Source organism: Populus trichocarpa, chromosome 7, assembly GCF_000002775.5.
Source record: "Populus trichocarpa isolate Nisqually-1 chromosome 7, P.trichocarpa_v4.1, whole genome shotgun sequence".
In the NCBI taxonomy this organism is placed as follows: Eukaryota; Viridiplantae; Streptophyta; class Magnoliopsida; order Malpighiales; family Salicaceae; genus Populus; species Populus trichocarpa.
This window is the reverse complement of record NC_037291.2, coordinates 926,146-945,607: the sequence shown is the minus strand read 5'-3', so window position 1 is coordinate 945,607 and position 19,462 is coordinate 926,146. Positions and strand designations below refer to the sequence as shown.

At 35.4% G+C, this 19,462-nt stretch overlaps 2 protein-coding genes across 10 annotated transcripts; both read right to left on the bottom strand.

Moving 5' to 3' along the window:
* Positions 1–1,769: 1,769 nt before the first annotated feature.
* On the bottom strand, positions 1,770–8,483 carry LOC7480183 (uncharacterized). Of its 8 annotated transcripts, none has more exons than XM_024605802.2 (8): positions 7,287–8,483; positions 6,425–7,111; positions 5,490–5,735; positions 4,741–5,403; positions 3,808–4,053; positions 3,060–3,722; positions 2,827–2,896; positions 2,274–2,416 (listed from the first exon to the last, which is right to left on the bottom strand). In XM_024605802.2, the coding sequence occupies exons 1-7, from the start codon at positions 7,806–7,808 to the stop codon at positions 2,831–2,833; spliced, it is 3,093 nt and encodes a 1,030-aa protein (XP_024461570.2). In that variant the 5' UTR covers positions 7,809–8,483; the 3' UTR covers positions 2,274–2,416; positions 2,827–2,830. The 8 variants fall into 8 exon arrangements, with proteins under 8 accessions (XP_052310575.1, XP_052310576.1, XP_052310573.1 ...); XM_052454617.1 differs by lacking the exon at positions 2,274–2,416 and adding an exon at positions 2,427–2,692; XM_052454615.1 differs by lacking the exon at positions 2,827–2,896 and having other exon boundaries at positions 1,770–2,416; positions 3,847–4,053; positions 7,287–8,482.
* A 1,650-nt stretch (positions 8,484–10,133) lies between these two features.
* LOC7480184 (uncharacterized) lies at positions 10,134–16,401 on the bottom strand. Of its 2 annotated transcripts, none has more exons than XM_024605804.2 (7): positions 16,075–16,401; positions 15,890–15,978; positions 15,051–15,760; positions 11,781–11,913; positions 10,832–11,175; positions 10,633–10,761; positions 10,134–10,423 (listed from the first exon to the last, which is right to left on the bottom strand). In XM_024605804.2, the coding sequence occupies exons 1-6, from the start codon at positions 16,355–16,357 to the stop codon at positions 10,638–10,640; spliced, it is 1,683 nt and encodes a 560-aa protein (XP_024461572.2). In that variant the 5' UTR covers positions 16,358–16,401; the 3' UTR covers positions 10,134–10,423; positions 10,633–10,637. The 2 variants fall into 2 exon arrangements, with proteins under 2 accessions (XP_024461572.2, XP_052310580.1); XM_052454620.1 differs by having other exon boundaries at positions 10,832–11,169.
* Positions 16,402–19,462: the final 3,061 nt, after the last annotated feature.

The following is a 19,462-nucleotide window of genomic DNA, read 5'->3' as shown; positions in this document are numbered from 1 at the left end:
TCATGAAATAAATAATACTTTATATAAAAGATTTTTTATTATTTCATTAAACCATCTACAATTCCATTACGTACAAAATTCATCCGACAAGAACTACAATTTTCATAATTTTTTTAGCTTGCAATAAAACTAGATAAAATATTATCAGGAATAAAATTGATATTACAGTGCGAGTGAATTTAATTCACTCTACACTAGTTTTTCGAGAAAAAAAATTTGTTCACATGACAGTGCGAGTTAATTTAATTCACTCTAAACTAGTTTTTTTATAAAAAAAAACAGTTTACGCGAACAGTATGAGTGAATTAAATTTCACTTACAGTGTTCATTGTTTTAAGTGAACATTACAATTCACTAAAACACTGAACAGTGAAGAAGAAAAGCAGTTTGGAGCTGCTTCGACAGAACCTGTGTTTTAAACGTGATTTGTACTAGGCCCCACTAAAAATAAATTGCATTTCTAATATAATTAAATATTTATTTTGTTGTGGTTGCTTCAAACGTAGAAACAACCACACAAACAAACGAAAACAAGAAACTTGCTCCGGGAAGGTTTATACCAATATTATACCCCGTGATAATTTGATGAAATAAATGCATGATTGCTTGAGTAAGTAATAAATGCAGTGAATTGATATGGCCATTTTGCAGACAGGACATATATACATGCACATGCGAAGATCATTTGCAAGGGCAGGAGCAAGAAGGACATCGTGTGACTTTGTCTTCTTTGTTAGTCGAGGCAGTTACATAAGCTTACACGTGGCATTTTCTTCCTATTAATATTCCAGTATTTCCTAGTCTTTTTATTGTTTCGTATCAGTAATTGTATTGCTATATATATATATATATATATATATATGGAAAAAGCGAGTTCAATAAGATATGAGAAATAAAAACATCACAAAGCTTTCCGAACACTAGCTCCCCTGAAATCAACCCTTTTTGATAAAGCAAAAAAATACAACTCACCCTGACCTTATCAATAACTATTCCCGTCATCATCTCCAGTTGTCCAAAATTTAATGAAGAAAATAGAGAGAGGAAAAAACATAGATTTCCTTTTTAAAAAAATAAAACAAAAAAAATACACTATTTGGCTAGAACCGAACAACTAAAATAAAACCATAACATTTCAGGTGAAATTTAAACAGAATTACCGAAACAAGTCAAGATTCTAAGTGAAATGAAATATGTTTCAACATAATCTGTTTTTTATTATTATTATTAATATGGATGTCCGGGCTAACTTGCGCTTATCTCAACTAATCTCATAGATTCTAAAGTTGACATGTAAATTTTCAAGAAAATCATAATCTATTTTGAAAGAAGAACTGATGGAATTAAAGTGAAATGATAACCTTGCAAAAAGTCCAGTAAAGGTTTTTCTACATAAATAATTATTTATGTTAAGGGTTTTATATCTGAAGAATCTCTCTCCCCAAAATAAGGAAGAATTTTACCAGTCAAGACATCCCAAAATCTCCCTGCCTTGAACCATGTCTTTCATTGACATTAGAAATTAAAGCAATAATTTTATTTCATTTAAATAATTTTGATGGAGTTCATGCTCTTGGCCTTTGCCCTAGTTTATTTCCACAGATAAGCAAATATGGCAAAATATGGAAAAGGTTTCATTTGTCTCTCACTTGAGCACACAACAGATCGATTCCTTCTCCATCTCACCGATGAGTCAAATATCCTAAGTCATATTTTCTTACTTAATTTTTTATCCAAATCATCATCTTCACAACCTAAAGCACCCTGACTATAAGAAGAATGCTTCCATATTAACAGGTAAATATTACAGCGTACTATTTCAAATTGACAAGCACGCAGGAGTGTGACACAAACCATATCTATGTTAAACAGCTAAAATGTCATTTCCTAGTGTGTTAAAATTTCTTCTGGAACATAATCAGGAGATTCAGGACAAGTGGTCTCCATCCAACACTCCCCCACCAGAACTCCCTCGTGCCTGATTAAGCACCTCCCTCGGTACCCTTTCAAGTTCTGAAACCTTGCCAGAGGAGGTTGAGCTGCTTTCATTGTCTGTGCTGTATGTTGTCCGCCCACTATGCAATTTCCACGACCACATGACAACAAACCTTTTGGGCTGAACTACATATAAAACTGCAAACAAGGGAAGAGAAAATCTTCCCCTTGCTGCAAGTTTGGTAAAGGAGGATCACGTACTTGATCCACTCTTTCTTCCAAACCTGTTTCCTGATTGGAATCGAGACATTCGCCGGCTGACTGATCCAGCTGATTGATGCAACATAGTGCTCTCCCCCGCTCTTCTATAGGGGCTCCCCGCCCTCAATCCATTGAGCATCTTGGTGGGCAAAAGATTCTCCCTCAGTTTACAGGTAACTTGAAACAGAGCATTCTGTACATTTTTGTGCTCACCAGTAATCTGCAAAACATGTAACAGTTAGGGAATAAATCGCTAGGCAGGTGGCACCAAAGGTTTTTAAAAAGAAGGTAGGGGAATGGGAATTCAAAAACAAAAAGACATAAATCTTCTATAGAAGCTCCAAATGCTTTACCAGTATGTATCTATAGTTCTATACCAGTTTTTATCCTGGATAATCAAGAAAAATTCTCGACTTTGAAAGCATCAGGCAATTTTAAAGAACAAAAGGCAACCGATAAGTGACAGAACTCTTGGTACATTTAAAATATTGCATATCTACACAACAAACAGCAAAGACATCAAAATTTTATATAATAAGATAAATGGAAAAAAAAAATCCAAATACAACTGATGCGCAGAGAACTGGTAGAGCTCTGAAAATGTTACAAGAAGAGGTGAAATTTGCTAACCAAACTAGATGATGACAACGACAGGTGATGAAGAAGTGTTGATTGTTCTTGGAGGGAGAGGAGCAGATAACTGATTACAAGCACAAATAGCGGCAGCACCAAAAATCACATTAAGCAATGATTATTAGACTCAATGACATACTTCAACCCAGTTTATGTTGTATGCTAAAATCCTTTTAATGTCGCAATAACTTGAAAACTAATAAAAAAAAGTAAGACGATAAGAATTGCACCTGCACTACTGCATCATTCTTAGAAGCCAAATCAAAGAATTGATCCCCTTGCATTATCTGTATATCAGCACCAGTTGTTTCTATCATTTCTGAATCTACCCTACCTCCTCTTCCAATCAAACAATAGACCTTATTTGATGGCAGCAGAAGGGTTGCTGTCACGGTAATTTCCTCAATCAAGCCCAAGGAACGAGCTCTTTCAATGTCATGCTCAATAGATCTAGCAAAGACAAGAAGAAGTGCATTCTGTGCAGGAGAGTGCGATGATTCAAGGTTCTCCAATGCAGAAACAGTAACTAGACGGTCATCAGAGTTGGTTATAGGACGAGCAAAGATGATAGAAGCACCAGTTTGATTTTGCAGAGCTCTGACTACAGACCCTCCTGTGCCTATGATTCTTCCAGCTGCACCATGGGAGCAGATCATCCTAAATTGAACTTGTGATTGTTCATTAGGTTTCTTATGGTCTCCATCAGTTGCAATATTTTCAGAATATGTGGGTAGCAGGGAACACATTGGTTCACCAGAGGAACCACTTCTTCTTCTCCTACCAGCTCCAAGGCTTAAATCCACCTCATCCTTCTCGTATGGAGGACAATCTTGAAGGCAGCTAGTTACATCAATCACTGCTTTCTTTATGGCCACAGAGCTACTCCCTGTAATCTTTTTTTTTTTTTCAAACACCAATTTTTTCAAATTTCAATTCAGATAATTTAAAACTGCAAACAAGTGAAGATAAAATCTTCACCTGTGGCAACTGCAGCAATGAGGAAGGAGTATCGCGTACTTGATCCAATCTTTTTTCAAAGCTTGTTTCCTGATTGGAATCGAGAGATTCGCCAGCTGATTGATGCAACATAGTGATCTCCCCCGCTCTTCTATAGGGGCTCCCTGCCCTCAATCCATTGAGCATCTCGGTAGGCAAAAGATTCCCCCTCAGTTTACAGGTAACTTGAAACAGAGCATTCTGTACATTTTTCTCCTCACCTGTAATCTGCAAAACATATTAAAGTTTGGGAATAAATCGCTAGGTAGGTGGCACCAAAGATTTTAACCAGGTAGGTACGGGACTGGGAACTCAAAAAAAAAGAACAAGACATAAATCTTCAATAGAAGCTCCAAATGCTTTACCATGTTGGCTGATCACACTCCATTACAAGGTATAAACATTCCAGTATCTATCTATAGTTCTATACCAGTTTTTATCCTGGATGATCAAGAAAAATCCTCTACTTAGAAAGCATCAGGCAATATCAAAGAACAAAAGGCAACTGATAAGTGACAGAACTCTTGGTACATTTAAAATATTGCATGTCTACACAACAAACAGCAAAAACATCAAAATTTTATATAATATGTTAAATGGAAAAAAAATACAAATACAACTGATGCGCAGAGAACTGGTAGTGCTTTGAAAATGTTACAAGAAGAGGTGAAATTTGCTAACCAAACTAGATGATGACAATGACAGGTAATGAAGAAGTGTTGATTGTTCTTGGAGGGAGAGGAGCACATAACTGTTTATAAGCACAAATCACAGCAGCACCAAAAATCATATTAAGCAACAAATATTAGACTCAATGACATACTTCAACCCAGTTTATGTCGTATACTAAAATCCTCTTTATTTCACAATAACTTGAAAACAGAAAAAAAAAAATTAAGACAATCAGAATCGCACCTGCACTACTACATCATTCTTTGAAGCGAAATCAAAGATTTGGTCCCCTTGCAATATCTGTATGTCAGCACCAGTTGTTTCTATCATTTCTGAATCTACCCTACCTCCTCTTCCAATCAAACAAGAGACCTTATTTGATGGCAGCAGGAGGGTTGCTGTCACGGTAATTTCCTCAATCAAGCCCAAGGAACGAGCTCTTTCAATGTCATGCTCAATAGATCTAGCAAAGACAAGAAGAAGTGCATTCTGTGCAGGAGAGTGCGATGATTCAAGGTTCTCCAATGCAGAAACAGTAACTAGACGGTCATCGGAGTTGGTTATAGGAGGAGCAAAGCTGATAGAAGCACCAGTTTGATTTTGCAGAGCTCTGACTATGGATCCTCCCGTGCCTATGATGCTCCCAGCTGCACCATGGGAGCAGATCATCCTAAATTGAACTTGTGATTGTTCATTAGGTTTCTTATGGTCTCCATCAGTTGCAATATTTTCAGAATATGTGGGTAGCAGGGAACACATTGGTTCACCAGAGGAACCACTTCTTCTTCTCCTACCAGCTCCAAGGCTTAAATCCACCTCATCCTTCTCGTATGGAGGACAATCTTGAAGGCAGCTAGTTACATCAATCACTGCTTTCTTTATGGCCACAGAGCTACTCCCTGTAATCTTTTTTTTTTTTTTCAAACACCAATTTTTTCAAATTTCAATTCAGATAATTTAAAACTGCAAACAAGTGAAGAGAAAATCTTCACCTGTGGCAACTGCAGGAATGAGGAAGGAGTATCACGTACTTGATCCACTCTTTTTCCAAAGCTTGTTTCCTGATTGGAATCGAGAGATTCGCCAGCTGATTGATGCAACATAGTGATCTCCCCCGCTCTTCTATAGGGGCTCCCTGCCCTCAATCCATTGAGCATCTCGGTAGGCAAAAGATTCCCCCTCAGTTTACAGGTAACTTGAAACAGAGCATTCTGTACATTTTTCTCCTCACCTGTAATCTGCAAAACATATAACAGTTTGGGAATAAATCGCTAGGTAGGTGGTACCAAAGATTTTAACCAGGTAGATACAGGACTGGGAATTCAAAAAAAAAAAAAAGACATAAATCTTCAATAGAAGCTCCAAATACTTTACCATGTTGGCTGATCACACTCCATTACAAGGTATAAACATTCCAGTATCTATCTATAGTTCAATACCAGTTTTCATCCTGGATGATCAAGAAAAATCCTCTACTTAGAAAGCATCAGGCAATATCAAAGAACAAAAGGCAAACGATAAGTGACAGAACTCTTGGTACATTTAAAATATTGCACATCTTCACAACAAACAGCAAAGACATCAAAATTTTATATAATAAGATAAATGAAAAAAAAAACATATAAATACAACTGATGCGCAGAGAACTGGTAGAGCTTTGAAAATGTTACAAGAAGAGGTGAAATTTGCTAACCAAACTAGATGATGACAACGACAGGTGATGAAGAAGTGTTGATTGTTCTTGGAGGGAGAGGAGCAGATAACTGATTACAAGCACAAATCACGGCAGCACCAAAAATCACATTAAATAATGATTATTAGACTCAATGACATACTTCAACCCAGTTTATGTTGTATACTAAAATCCTTTTAATGTCACAATAACTTGACAACAAATAAAAAAAAAGTAAGACGATAAGAATTGCACCTGCACTACTGCATCATTCTTTGAAGCGAAATCAAAGAATTGGTCCGCTTGCATTATCTGTATATCAGCACCAGTTGTTTCTATCATTTCTGAGTCTACCCTACCTCCTCTTCCAATCAAACAAGAGACCCTATTTGATGGCAGCAGGAGGGTCGCTGTCACGGTAATTTCCTCAATCAAGCCCAAGGAACGAGCTCTTTCAATGTCATGCTCAATAGATCTATCAAAGACAAGAAGAAGTGCATTCTGTGCGGGAGAGTGGGATGATTCAAGGTTCTCCAATGCAGAAACAGTAACTAGACGGTCATCGGAGTTGGTTATAGGAGGAGCAAAGATGATAGAAGCACCAGTTTGATTTTGCAGAGCTCTGACTACAGACCCTCCCTTGCCTATGATGATCCCAGCTGCACCATGGGAGCAGATCATCCTAAATTGAACTTGTGATTGTTCATTAGGTTTCTTATGGTCTCCATCAGTTTCAATATTTTCAGAATATGTGGGTAGCAGGGAACACGAATGAGGAGAGAATTCAGCATTTGGATCACCAGAGGAACCACTTCTCCTTCTCCTAACAGCTCCAAGTCCTAAACCCACTTCATCCTTCTCGCATGGAGGAGGATAATCTTGAAGGCAGCTAGTTACAGCAATCACTGCTTTCTTTACAGCCACAGTGCTACTGCCTGTAATCTTTTTTTTTTTTTTCATACACCAATTTTTTCAAATTTCATTTCAGATAATATAAAAGATTTTATTTTTCTTAAACTATGATGTAAAAAATTATATTTCTCTCCTACAAAAACACAAAATTTATCATGAATTATTATAGGACAAATCTGTAGGAAAAGAAAAGGAAGAATTAAACCTGAATTAATTGATCTTCCTTCAAACCGCATAGTGGAGCCGGGAGAATCCAGATATGGGCCCCACTAGTTCTCTTCATTCTCTTGATATTCCTGCCTTCTCTACCCACAACGGCACCAATCTGCGACGTATTGGCCAAAAGTCCACAATAACCCTCGTACTCACCACCATCCTTCTTCCCATCCACCCTCCACATCCTCTCTAAAACCCTAACCACCGCCTCCTGCGCTCCAGACACTTCCACCGTCTCACCTTCACCCACCGCGATTTTCTTCTCTGGGGACGCGGACCCCACCACCACTATCACCCGGTGCTCCGATCCCTTCACCGCCTCCTCGCAGTGAACAAGGCAACCGGCTTCAAGCCAGATTGGGGATATTACGGAGCTGGAGTGGCTGATGAGACCACCGATTTTCGAAACATGACAGACTACTCGGAATGCAACCTGACCCGGTTGGAGCTCGATCAACGGCTGTCGTGGAGGACCCTTGTGACGGTAATGCTTCTGCTGCTGCTGCTGCATTGAGTGGAGAAGAGGAAAAGGAGCGGAATCTTTTTCAGAGTATTAGTTGCACGGAACTAATTATTAGAACCTCCTTCCGTGGCAAAAGTGGCGTGACTACGAGGGTGATTGTTTTTGTAGTAGAAAGTGTGGTGCAGTATCACCACAATAATTTGGTAAAATATCAAAACACAGGTTTAAGAAAGTGGGATTCATGTCACAACGCGGTCCAACCACAAGTTAATCAAAAGCATGCTTCACCTACTTTTAAAATTCTTGTGCAAAAAGTAATTGAAGCCAGCCACGAGTTTTTAATCAAAAAGCATGCTTCTAGATCTGCTTTTAAAATTCCTGTGTAAAAAGTACTTGAAGATAGAAGACGTTTTTTTTTTTTCTCTTCTTTTTGTTGATCACAATATCTCTCTATCCTCTCTTCCCTGCTCTCGTGGGAATCCATTAAAACAGTTATTCTCATCGTCCACTTTTCTTAACCTCTTCATTGATCTCCTTCTCTTTTTGAACGACCTCTATTTATTTCGTTTTTTAAAGCCACAAACATTGCGAAACCCACAAACCATCACCGGAATTACACAAACCACCATCAACAACCAAGATTTACAGAAATCACCGCCAAATATGTTTTTTTTAAGTCTTGTAATTCCTTTTTTCGTGTACGGCCGAGTGTTTTCAGCAAAAAAATCTAGGTAATTTCCTTTTTTTAATATTTCTTTAATTTCAACCGTGCTTATTCTTAAAAATATATAGCATATAATCAGATCTTGTTCACTTTTGAAACTGTATCCCTATTTATTGCTGCAGGAATCGTTGATCTGCTATTGATAATTCTTATAAACACTCATGGTTATAATCCTTTTCTTCCTCGGTTGCATTACTTAGGAGATTGGTAACTTTACTGATTTTGATTTCATAAATTAAATGGATAGAGGTTTAAAATGTAGTTTTGATTATTTTGAGTTCAAAAAAAATATATAAATGGATGAAATGATATAAATGCATAGATTGTCTAAGTTCTAGATAATCAATCTCTCGTATATTAAAGATTACTCGAAGAATATAAACCGGTAATATAGAAAAAATAATGGATATCCAAATAAATATAAATATTTAGTTACATATATAAAGATAATGGATATAACTTGCTAGAATTTCATCGGTAAGAACAATCAAAAAATCAAGATGAAGCATTCAATCATGCTTGTATGATAGAATGTATATTTAGAGTGTGGAAAAATAGGTGGAAAACTTTGTAAAATATGCTTGTATATCATTACAAAATACAAGCTTAAATTGTAATGGTATTAAAGATACTACATAACCGATGTCATTTCATGTTCGCAAAGCCATGAATGCTAGAGACTTTTTGAATTGATTATGTTTGTGATAAGATTACAACTAGTTTAATAAAATAATAAAAATATGATTGTAATGTTGTAGTTATGATGTATTAATAATCTAATATATATTAATATAATTGCAAACTAATAAATTAGTACAAGTTTTTTAAAATATTTTACTAACAACATCACTTTCAACCACAATTTTAATCAAAAAAATTTAAAATTGTTTTTTATTCAATAACAATTTCAACTACAATCTTAACCAGATACATAATTTAATCCAACCAACTACAAATAAAAATAATTTTTCTTAATTAATTTTTTTCTAAATCATAAAAACTATCGCAATATTAAATACCCTCTAAAACTCAACTCAAGTGGTCTTCTCCAAGCATATGAAAATTTTTAAAAATTTTATGTTAAGCCTCTCGTTCAGCCTCTCTTAATCCTAAATTTTTTTAAGAAATTTTGCGTAATTCTAATCTGAATTGAATCTTGTAAAAATATTTCAGTTTGGTTTTATATATTTAATTTTTAACATTTTTATGAGATTTTATAATTTAATTTTTTTTGTTTTTTTATTTTGTAAAAATAAAAGTTGAAAGAAAAAAAATAAATTGGTTTTTCAATTTATTTGGTTTTTAAACCAAATAAATCAAAAATCAAACAAGCAGACAGTTTGTTCAATTTTTTTTTATTATTAACATGGATATCTGGACCAGTTGGTTCAATTTTGCTCTACCTTCATGTTTCAAGCCAGACCGATCAAGAAGTTTCGGATTTGACAAAAAATATGCTACTTGAGAGAGAAAAAAAATTCTACCCAAGCCTCGTTAGGGAAAACAAATTCTCTTAAAAATCAAATTTCATGAAAAAATAACTATTTTAAATGTTTGGTTGGACCATTTTTATGATGCAGAAAAAAAATATAAAAACACTATTTTTTTTGTCCATGTTATCCTATTTTTATAATAGAAAGGGTAAGAACTACTATGAAGAGTTTGGTTTATCCGTTTTTATTACAAATGCTTGTTACATATTCAGTGGTAGACAAATAAATACCTAGCACTTGGATTAATAATGAGAAACAACCTCCGAAGACACTTGTCAAATATTTATCCTAATGTCAACATGGGGACACCATCTTCCTTCACTTGTCTTCCGTGCACTTCCTTTCTTCCAGAATTTGCTTGGAGAAATCGTCTTGCTTTGCCAGGGTAGCCTTGCCTTGCCAGGGGAATATGGGGAGTCCACAGAAGCCAAAGATTATCATGTGACCTGCACAACGTTTTTTATTTAATTAATGAATCGCGTGTGTAACTTGGACAGTGCGTCATTGTCCATTGGACAATTGAATCCAACTCATTCTTGTACAAGAGTGGTATAGGCATGAATGTCTCTCCCAATGTTGGCGAAGAGCTTCAATTAGAATATGTATTGATATTTCCTACAAATTGAACTACACGGATATATTGTAGACTACTTACATAAGTTATTTACTTGATGGAGAGGTTAGCTTATTTTCCTCGGTGTCATGTTTTAATGCCGCATCCCCACCCATCAATTCCTGAAAACCTTCAACCTTCACCGGTGGAGCCCTCACCATACCCATGTTCCTGCATGCAAATCATAGTGTCTTAGAAGTCCAGCAAGCATAACAAGTCTGGCAAAATTTGTTCTCCTTACGATGTTTGCATTTGGGGAACTTGGAGGGATGCCAACTGCCTGAGCTGATTGTTAGGCTGAGCGTGGAGATTTGACATTGCAGCAATTTGTTGATGCCGCATCTGCATCTGTGGCTGTCTGGAATGGAAAGCATTGACGGCATTATTATCCAACGGCAATTCCGGTGGGTTTTCAACCTTTACTTGTACCAAAGGCTTGTCCTTGTCCACGTCCATACCAGGGCGAGGAGTGGATGTGTGGCGCCTACGCAATCTCTCAAAATGCTGCTGCTGCTGCTGAAATGTTAAATTTTGGGAATGAACCATTGGCTGCATCTGTGGATGCATTTGTCTTGGGATCTGTAGCTTCATCATAGATCAAAACCCAGTTATCAACTTATCATAACATTGTTACAGAAATATGATGAAATGTGACGGTCAACACAAAAAAGCTTTTAGAGCCCACAGGTACTGTAGATAGTAAAGGGTATCCATCCTAATACTCTCCACACATTCCCCATGGGCAGGGTTACATGGCAACTTTCTCCAATAACCATCTCAAAATACAGTTGAGGCTAGGAGGTGAATGCTATTCAAGTGTTGGAACTTTAAGAACCACGGGAGCTTATATGAAAAATTGGAAGCCCAGCTAGTCAAAAACTGGAGTTCAATCATGAAGTACTAGGAAATAACCGAACATGTCTGCATGAAAGCTCACAAGGACCCTTCTCTTTTGAGGACAACCTTGGTGTAAGGATATTTTTTCAAACCAAAAGAAATTGAAAAGAGCCGTTTCCTTTAATGTGCTAAGCTTCACGTGATCAAATTTATGCCAGAAGGAAAAGTTCCAGCTACAATTTGAATCAGTTTCTCCAACCCAAGAACCCCGAGACCAAAAGGAATAAATTAGCAGAAAGGTCAGAACTGGGAAAATGCATCACAATACAAAGATATTGATGTATATTGCATACTTGCTGAGGTAGTCGAAGAAGATTCTGGTGCTGAGAATGAAATTGTGACTGGATTCCGTGTGCTTGTTGGTGGGTTGGTTCTGCAGTATTTCTAGCACCTTCCTTAACAATCTTCATCAAGTGGACCAAATTACTTGCAGCAAAAGGGAAAATGTTAGACAATGGATATAATAGAAAATGAATAGTACAAAAAACCAAGTTTATAAAGAAGGAAAATCAGAAGTACTTAAAACAGACAGAATCATTGGGTTGGAAAGGGGGTAGTTATTACATATAATGGGCTGATAGAAAATCAATAGTACCATGAAAATGCAAGGTGGGGTTACTAGATAAGGCAACAGAACAATTAATCACCACTGAGTCTTCATGCAATTAAATGCAAACAAGCCTAAATCCTAGGGTTAATACAAACACTACTATGCCACGATAATGAAAAATATCAAAACACTAACACACCACACATTGCAGTATATGCCAGACAATAGCTGAACAGTCTAACATTAAAAGAATGTGAGGAAAGACTCATTGATTCAGGGGGTTAAATGATAATGATACCTCATCCATATAAAATCACCAAGACTAATAGCAGTAATTCAAGACTTTATAGAGATGATTAGATGAACAGGGTTTTGGGTTTTCTGGCTGAGTAAAAGACGCAACAAAACTAATAAAAAGCTACACTATGTAGAAGACCTTGATATAAAACATTGAGGAGGAATTTTGAAGGATATGCAAAGGTAAGCAATGTGATTGCTAAGCTTTATAAAAATACTGGAACTAGAAAAGAAGCTTCCAAAGATCCAAGATAGGTTAGAGATTTCCATTGCATACATTTGATAATTAATAGCATGGAAGTCAAGCATGATGTCTATTTTCCAAAGCTTTCAGATCAAATCAGACATGTAGAAAAGCTTCATTTATCCCCTTCCACCACCACCCTCTTCCCTAAAACAACAAAACAAAATGAAATGAAGGTGCATTTGGTTCATGGAATGCTGCTTTCCTCGGGATAACTACGGGAAATGAGAAACCTAAGAGAACCCAAAATATGTCAGACTTTTGTGTCTGGCTGACATAGAAGAATATCATACTCAAACTTGTTCTCTCTTGGAAGCCCTGTAGGTATTTAAGATATATAACTATTACAATGAAGGCCCCTTGCCTTCATAGTTTAAATAGAGAGAAAATATCTGTCATAATGTTAAATTTCAACTCCCAATAGCTCAAAAAATAAGATCTCCCCATTAAGCTGTGGGTAAAGGAAAGTTAATTTTGAAAACCAGCATTCCTGAAATGAGTCATGCATAATAATAACCTGATTATAATATTCCAGACTCGCCCCTTCTGATTTTGTGAGCCAACCACCCTCTAATGAAAACAAAATTTTGAGGATCAGCTCCACTTCAATCAAATCAAGACAAAGATTGTCCATGCCATAGGCTCAACAGTGAATCAAAATTCAATTGCCACTATCACCCTCTTAAAGGCTCCTCTGAAAAGAATTCCCAACATAATCCAAACACCCTCCCCCACCCGACAAAAGAAAAATCAGAAAAACCCAAACCTAAACCATAATAAAGAACTACACATCAGAGTATCTCTCGAACTTCCACCTAGTCTAAAGAAACTTCTTCATTTTATTGACCATTGCATGGAATTCTTAACTTCCATCTTTTTGTTGAGGATGCTTCTGAATGACCTTGCTGGTTTCCCTCATCACCTTCATAGAAGAACTCTTTCACTGGTAGGGGCAGCATCCTTCAATCTGTTGATTTTATTTTCCTTAGTGCGCAAGTTAACAACCTTTCAAATCCCATGTGCAGCATTCACGGTTCAACCATGATTTGAGCATTCTATAACGCTTGCTTCAACTTGAATTTGGTCTACAAACACAAGCTAAAGGTGGATCATGTTGGATATTGGCCAACAAATGTATCATGGTAAAAGGCCAAGCGTCTGACCAAAACATTAGCTGTTGGTCATCAAACCAACTCTATCTGTCATTTGAACTTTCAAAGCCATTGAAGTTCCCTATCAAATATATTCATTTTTCATAATGCATGATCAAAATATTTAAGCATTTGACCCTCACATCGACTTGATATGGGCCCAATAGGTCTTTCAATTTGTTGCTCTGCAATTACTATATGACCAGCCTGTGAAGGTCGATAGCAGTTGCATACTCACTAAGTAACCATTCAAAGTAAGGAACAAATGCAGGAAGAAAAGCATTTCCGAAGGCAAAAAACAAAAATGGAAACATACTAAAATGACTGAAATTTTCACAAGAAACACCTTTGGGCTTCACAAATTTTATTTCTCTCCATTTACTATTATACATATAGCTATTATACACAAGTGATTGGGGATTTGTGAATAATCAGAGCTCAAAAAATCCATTATATCATGACATTTTTAAGTTTTCACAGATGAAGTTTTCTTTAAAGTATGGGAGTTAATGTTACATAAAAGTAACTTCTTGAATATTAAAAAAAGTGTGGGAAATGTTGTTAAAAGCTTGCCTTAAGCATTAGGCATTTTGATTAAGAAAAAAAGAATCGGGCATAAGGCTATAGAGCTTAAACACCGGACAAGTCATAAGAAAGGCACTGTCAACTAGGCACACCTTTGGCACAAAGCACCGGCCATGGGCATAGATGAGAGAAATCCACTAATTTCGTTTTTATAATTTCTAGCCAGGATACAACTTTGTTATGTGTTTGTGCAGTTGCTTTTTGTTGTAGCTTACAATTGTTTCAGTTAGCTGGAAACAAAAGACACATTCAAGAAGTTGGTAATTTTGGAAGACTTCCAAAGGAAAAAAAAAAAAAAAAACAGCAAGATGGCATGCCAACTGGGCTACAGCATGACACTTGCCTTTAAAAAGCAGCAGCATGCTGCTAGTTAGAACTTTAAAGGAGGTACATGATGTGGCCTTCTTGTGTCATCACCTTCTTAAAAATAGCAAACTTGCTTCATAAATGTTTATACCAATATACCATGAGTATTAGATAAAATAAATGCACAATTGCATGAGTAACTAAGGGAACGAATGCAGTAAAATGAGCATTTTAAATCCTTTGCAGAAAGACTCAAGTTAAACAAAGTTGCATCTGATAACATTAACATCCTAGAAACTATACTTGATTATTTAGCTTTGTGTTCAAAATATCTCTTGGGAGTTTAGAGAAATGGCATGAAATGAAAGAAGAAGAGAGAAAAAAGAAAAAAAAAACACCATGAAAAATGGTTCAAGGTTTTCAAACTCACCTAAACCCTGCTGTTTGGAGAAACATCTTAAGTAGCTCAACTGCTGAACACTGCTTTCTGTAGCTATCAGCAAGTACTCTCAAGATACGGCCTAGTTTAGAAATATGACACCTGAGCAATTGAGAGAAGACTTCCATGGGAATTTCTGATGCGCCATCAAAACCAACTCTTGTTAGCAAGCAGGCTACTACCTTTTGAGACATCTGCAAAGCTTGCTCTTCACTGAGTTTTTTATGACCTTCAGACCCATTTTTCCCACGATTTAAACTCCCACCTTGTTCCACACTAATACCAAGCCTCTCTATCATTACAGGATTTCTGGTCTGAGGCAATGAATCAAAAGCTCCACGGAACTCTATTTTCTGAATGTCTCGAGCTCTAATTATTGGTGGGATTGCACTATCGGGTACACAGTTGAACATAAACATTGTCTCGGGGAAAAAGACAAAGTCATCATCCACCGAGTGAGACCCATCTAAAACAGAACCAGAACGCATATTTGAAGTGCTTTCTAGATTAGAATTTCCAGAGCCCAAATACTGACATCTTCTTTTGTGCCTAGCAACAAGTCTAAAATAAGTAGACATTTGCTCTGGTGAGCGTTTGTCCGACTCTCTGTCCCCGAATGATAGCCTATATGGCCTTTTAAGTTTACGCTTTTCCATAAACTGAGTATACCATGTTTCTGGCAATTCTTCGTTCTTATACCTCTGACAGCAAATATACAACACGAAATTACTAACACGAAACGAAAGGCGTGAGCCTGAGTTCCTCCTCGTAAAAACAAATTATTACTAGCTCGATTTGACGACATTATTCAATTACGAAACAAAACAAACCTTAGTGGTTGCCCCGACTCCACCCCCTTCTCGTCGTTGATCTTCATCCTCTAGAGTGAAGTACACATCATCACCGTGCAATTGCAAATCTATGAAAAACAAAACAAAAATCAATCAAACCAGTGCGGCTCACTCTCCGAAAATTTTTAAAAGAAAAGAAAAGGGAGTTAAAATTCTGGACTGACAATTTGGATTGAGATTGGAAACTGCAGCAACAGTGTTGGATCTGAGAAAGAGAGAAACGCTGGCTTTATCGAATAAGAGAGCGCGAGCTCGGAGCTGAAGCTGGAAATGGGACTTTGATTTGGAGTCGTCGGTTCGCATGAAGGACTGCCATGAGGCAGGAGAAGAGAGGGAATGAAGGAAATTAGAGTAGAGAGAGTCGCCGAGCCAAGCGCGCCACATACCTAGGGTTTCAAGCTTCCGGGCTAGATCATAACCCAGACCGTCGTCGCCCAGGACTGACATGTTTTGTCTCTGTTTTTTTTTTTTTTTTTTCCAGCTTCGAGAATTAAAAAGGAGAACAGGAAGCTGTTGGTTTTGGAATTTTAAGGTGAGACGAGGGGAGAAGGTTGATCATAAGATCATATCGGTCCCTCTATTCTTGATTTCGTACCATTTTATCCCCTTTTTTTTTACTTTACTAGTTTGAGCCTTGTACTTTTAATTTGTGTTATATTTTTTTTGTTATTTCTGCCATATAATAACACGTGTTCATAACATAAAGTATATACGGCCACAACAATACATAAAGTACTCTTAGAAGCATGGGCTTTTAAGGAGCTGCGTGACTGGCGGCCTTTTCCACCATGGACCAACTCGTGGCTCAAAACTATAAGAAAAATGGACACGTGTTAAAATAAGTGGGCCAAAGATGAAATTAATTAAACAAAGCCCACGTAAATCCTTAAACTTCAAACCCAAGTTTCTCACCTATTACGCCTTTGTATCTTGTGTCATTCTCCATTTTAAGTTTTTTTTTTTGAAGTATTTTTTAAATTATAAAATTAATTTTTTTATGTTTTTTCAATGATTTTATTGTATTATTATATTTTTAATTAAAAAACACTATCTTGCATCATATTATCAAACAACAATAAATACCTTTGAAGATCTTTCCATGACAGCAATCTCTGATCAAATTTTTGGATGTGAAGATTCAAATTGTGAAGCTTAGGACCATGCATGTCATAGGACGTAATGCTCACAAATGTTGTAGCAAAATATTTTTTTTTTAAATTGCGGAAGATTTTGAGCTTGTACAATATTTCATTTGTTTTGTTTTTCCTCTATTTACCTGTGAAGATTCCAAACAAGAAGCATCAGTTCACATGAACGTGTTTAAAAGTATGATTGCGGTTGTTTTTTAAAATATTTTTTAATCTGTAAGTAACATTTGCGACTGTAATTGTTTTTCCTAAAAAAATAAGGGTTTTTCCTTTTGTTTATAAACAGGGACGGAGCCAGGGGTGGCAAGCAGGATCCCTGCAAAACATTTTAAAATTTTCTATTATTTAATATTTTTAATTTAAATAAATAAGCTTTTTAATAATATATATTATTATATTAATTTTAACTTTCCCTGTAAAATCAACTTTGAGATGCAGAAAATGTATGGACGCATCTTCCTTCACTGTTTAATAAATTTCATTAAAAGTTAGTCTAAATATTTAAACTCGAGAAGTTAAAAGAAAAAAAAAAAAAAAGGTTATAATAGTTTATAATGCCCATCGAGAAGAGTCGTCCAGGGCAGATGACAAGTCGTACAGACATCCCCAAGAATCTAAACAAAGCCTGTCTTGTCTGTTTAGTTAGGGCATTCTGTCCTCCATTTTTGGAGCCAGGAGAGCGCGGGAAAACAGAAAACATAGTGAGAGACCGCAGGGCTTGAAGGGGCAACCAAAAACCCAAATCAAGAAAACAATCAGCAAAAAGGGGCTTGGATACAAATTCAAAAGCAGGAACAATAAATCAGAAAAAGAAGTCCCAAATTTGACAGGCAAGTATATATATTAAAAAAAAAAACATGAGACGAAAGCTACGGCGTTTTAGAGTATTAGTATATATGTAAATGTCTCAACTCTTTTTTTTTTTTTTTTTTTTACTTTTACCTTAATGAAATAGTACATATTAAACTCCGCTTAGGGTTTATCTATATAAAATTTGAATCATAATTTTAGACAGGTTAATTTTTTTTTAATGTCAAAACAACATTGTTTTAAAATTTTAAAAAATATCAATAAATTTTAATATGAATTAACTAGTTAGATGAACTAGATTAATTTAAAATTAATATTTTTTAAGGCCTAGCCTGGATTAGAAGGTGAGTCAACTAGATGTGTAGTCAATCTACCATGCCGTAACAGGTTTAACAACCATGAATGAAACCTGTGATTGCGTGCATGGTCAACTGCTTTGTTTTGTAGTGCTAAGTCAGTAATAGATAATATTAACAAGAAATTACTGGGTGCGGCTAAATTATTATAACCACATTCACATAAAACTATGTACTATAATAGTATTTGTTATTTTTTTTAAATTTCTCCCTTTCAACAATTCAAAATTTTTAATATTTTTTATGTACTTTTTTTTAATATTAAATTGATTTGAGAATCTTGTTTCGTAATATTAAATTATTATAACCACATTAAATATTTATTTTTTAATTTTCTTCGTCAATATTGTGTTGATTAGAAATTAATCTTTATAGTTTATTTAAATTTATTCTTTATAAAATTATAACGGTCTCATAATGTAAATTGAGAATTTGATAAATTAATACAGGCCAAGCAAATATCTCATCATCTCAACATTTGAGATAAAAATAGCATCCTATATATCACAATATAAATATTTAGAGAATATGGCATGCAATATTTACCTTTTGACTTCATAATTAATTTTTTTTATTATAAAACATGTGAGAAACATTCGGATATTTTTTAATACTAAAAAATTAGATATGGTACACAACTTAGTACGTGCTAATAATCTAGTAATGGTCTGAAATTTATCAGTTGCAACCATCCATCTATCTATCCAGAATAACTAACCCACAAAGTCACTGGGATCCCCTGAAAACCATCAACTCTCTTGGGCATATATATGGTTGGTGTCCCACCTCGAACACCAACTCCAGTTAACGAAATCGTTGCACAAATACTTACACGATCTTGTTATGTCCGAATCCCTCTTGAGTGTACTGGAGATAATAATTACAATTGTTTTTTAAAATATTTTTTATTTAAAAATATATTAAAATATATTTTTTTAATTTTTTAAAAATTATTTTTGATATCATTGTATTAAAATGATCGAAAAACACTAAAAAAAATATTAATTTAAAGCAAAAAATAATTTTTTTTAAAATTATCTTTAAAACACAAAAAAAAAAACAAGGTTTTCCACTACTCTCTAGACTATCTTTGAAAAGTCTACGAGAAGGGCCCTGACTTATTTTAAACCTAGTCAATGAAATACTAAAGCATAGGTTTGATTTTGTATTTATAACTATTTTTGGATTTTTTAAAAATATATATTTAATTTGAAAATAAATTAAATTAATATCTTTTT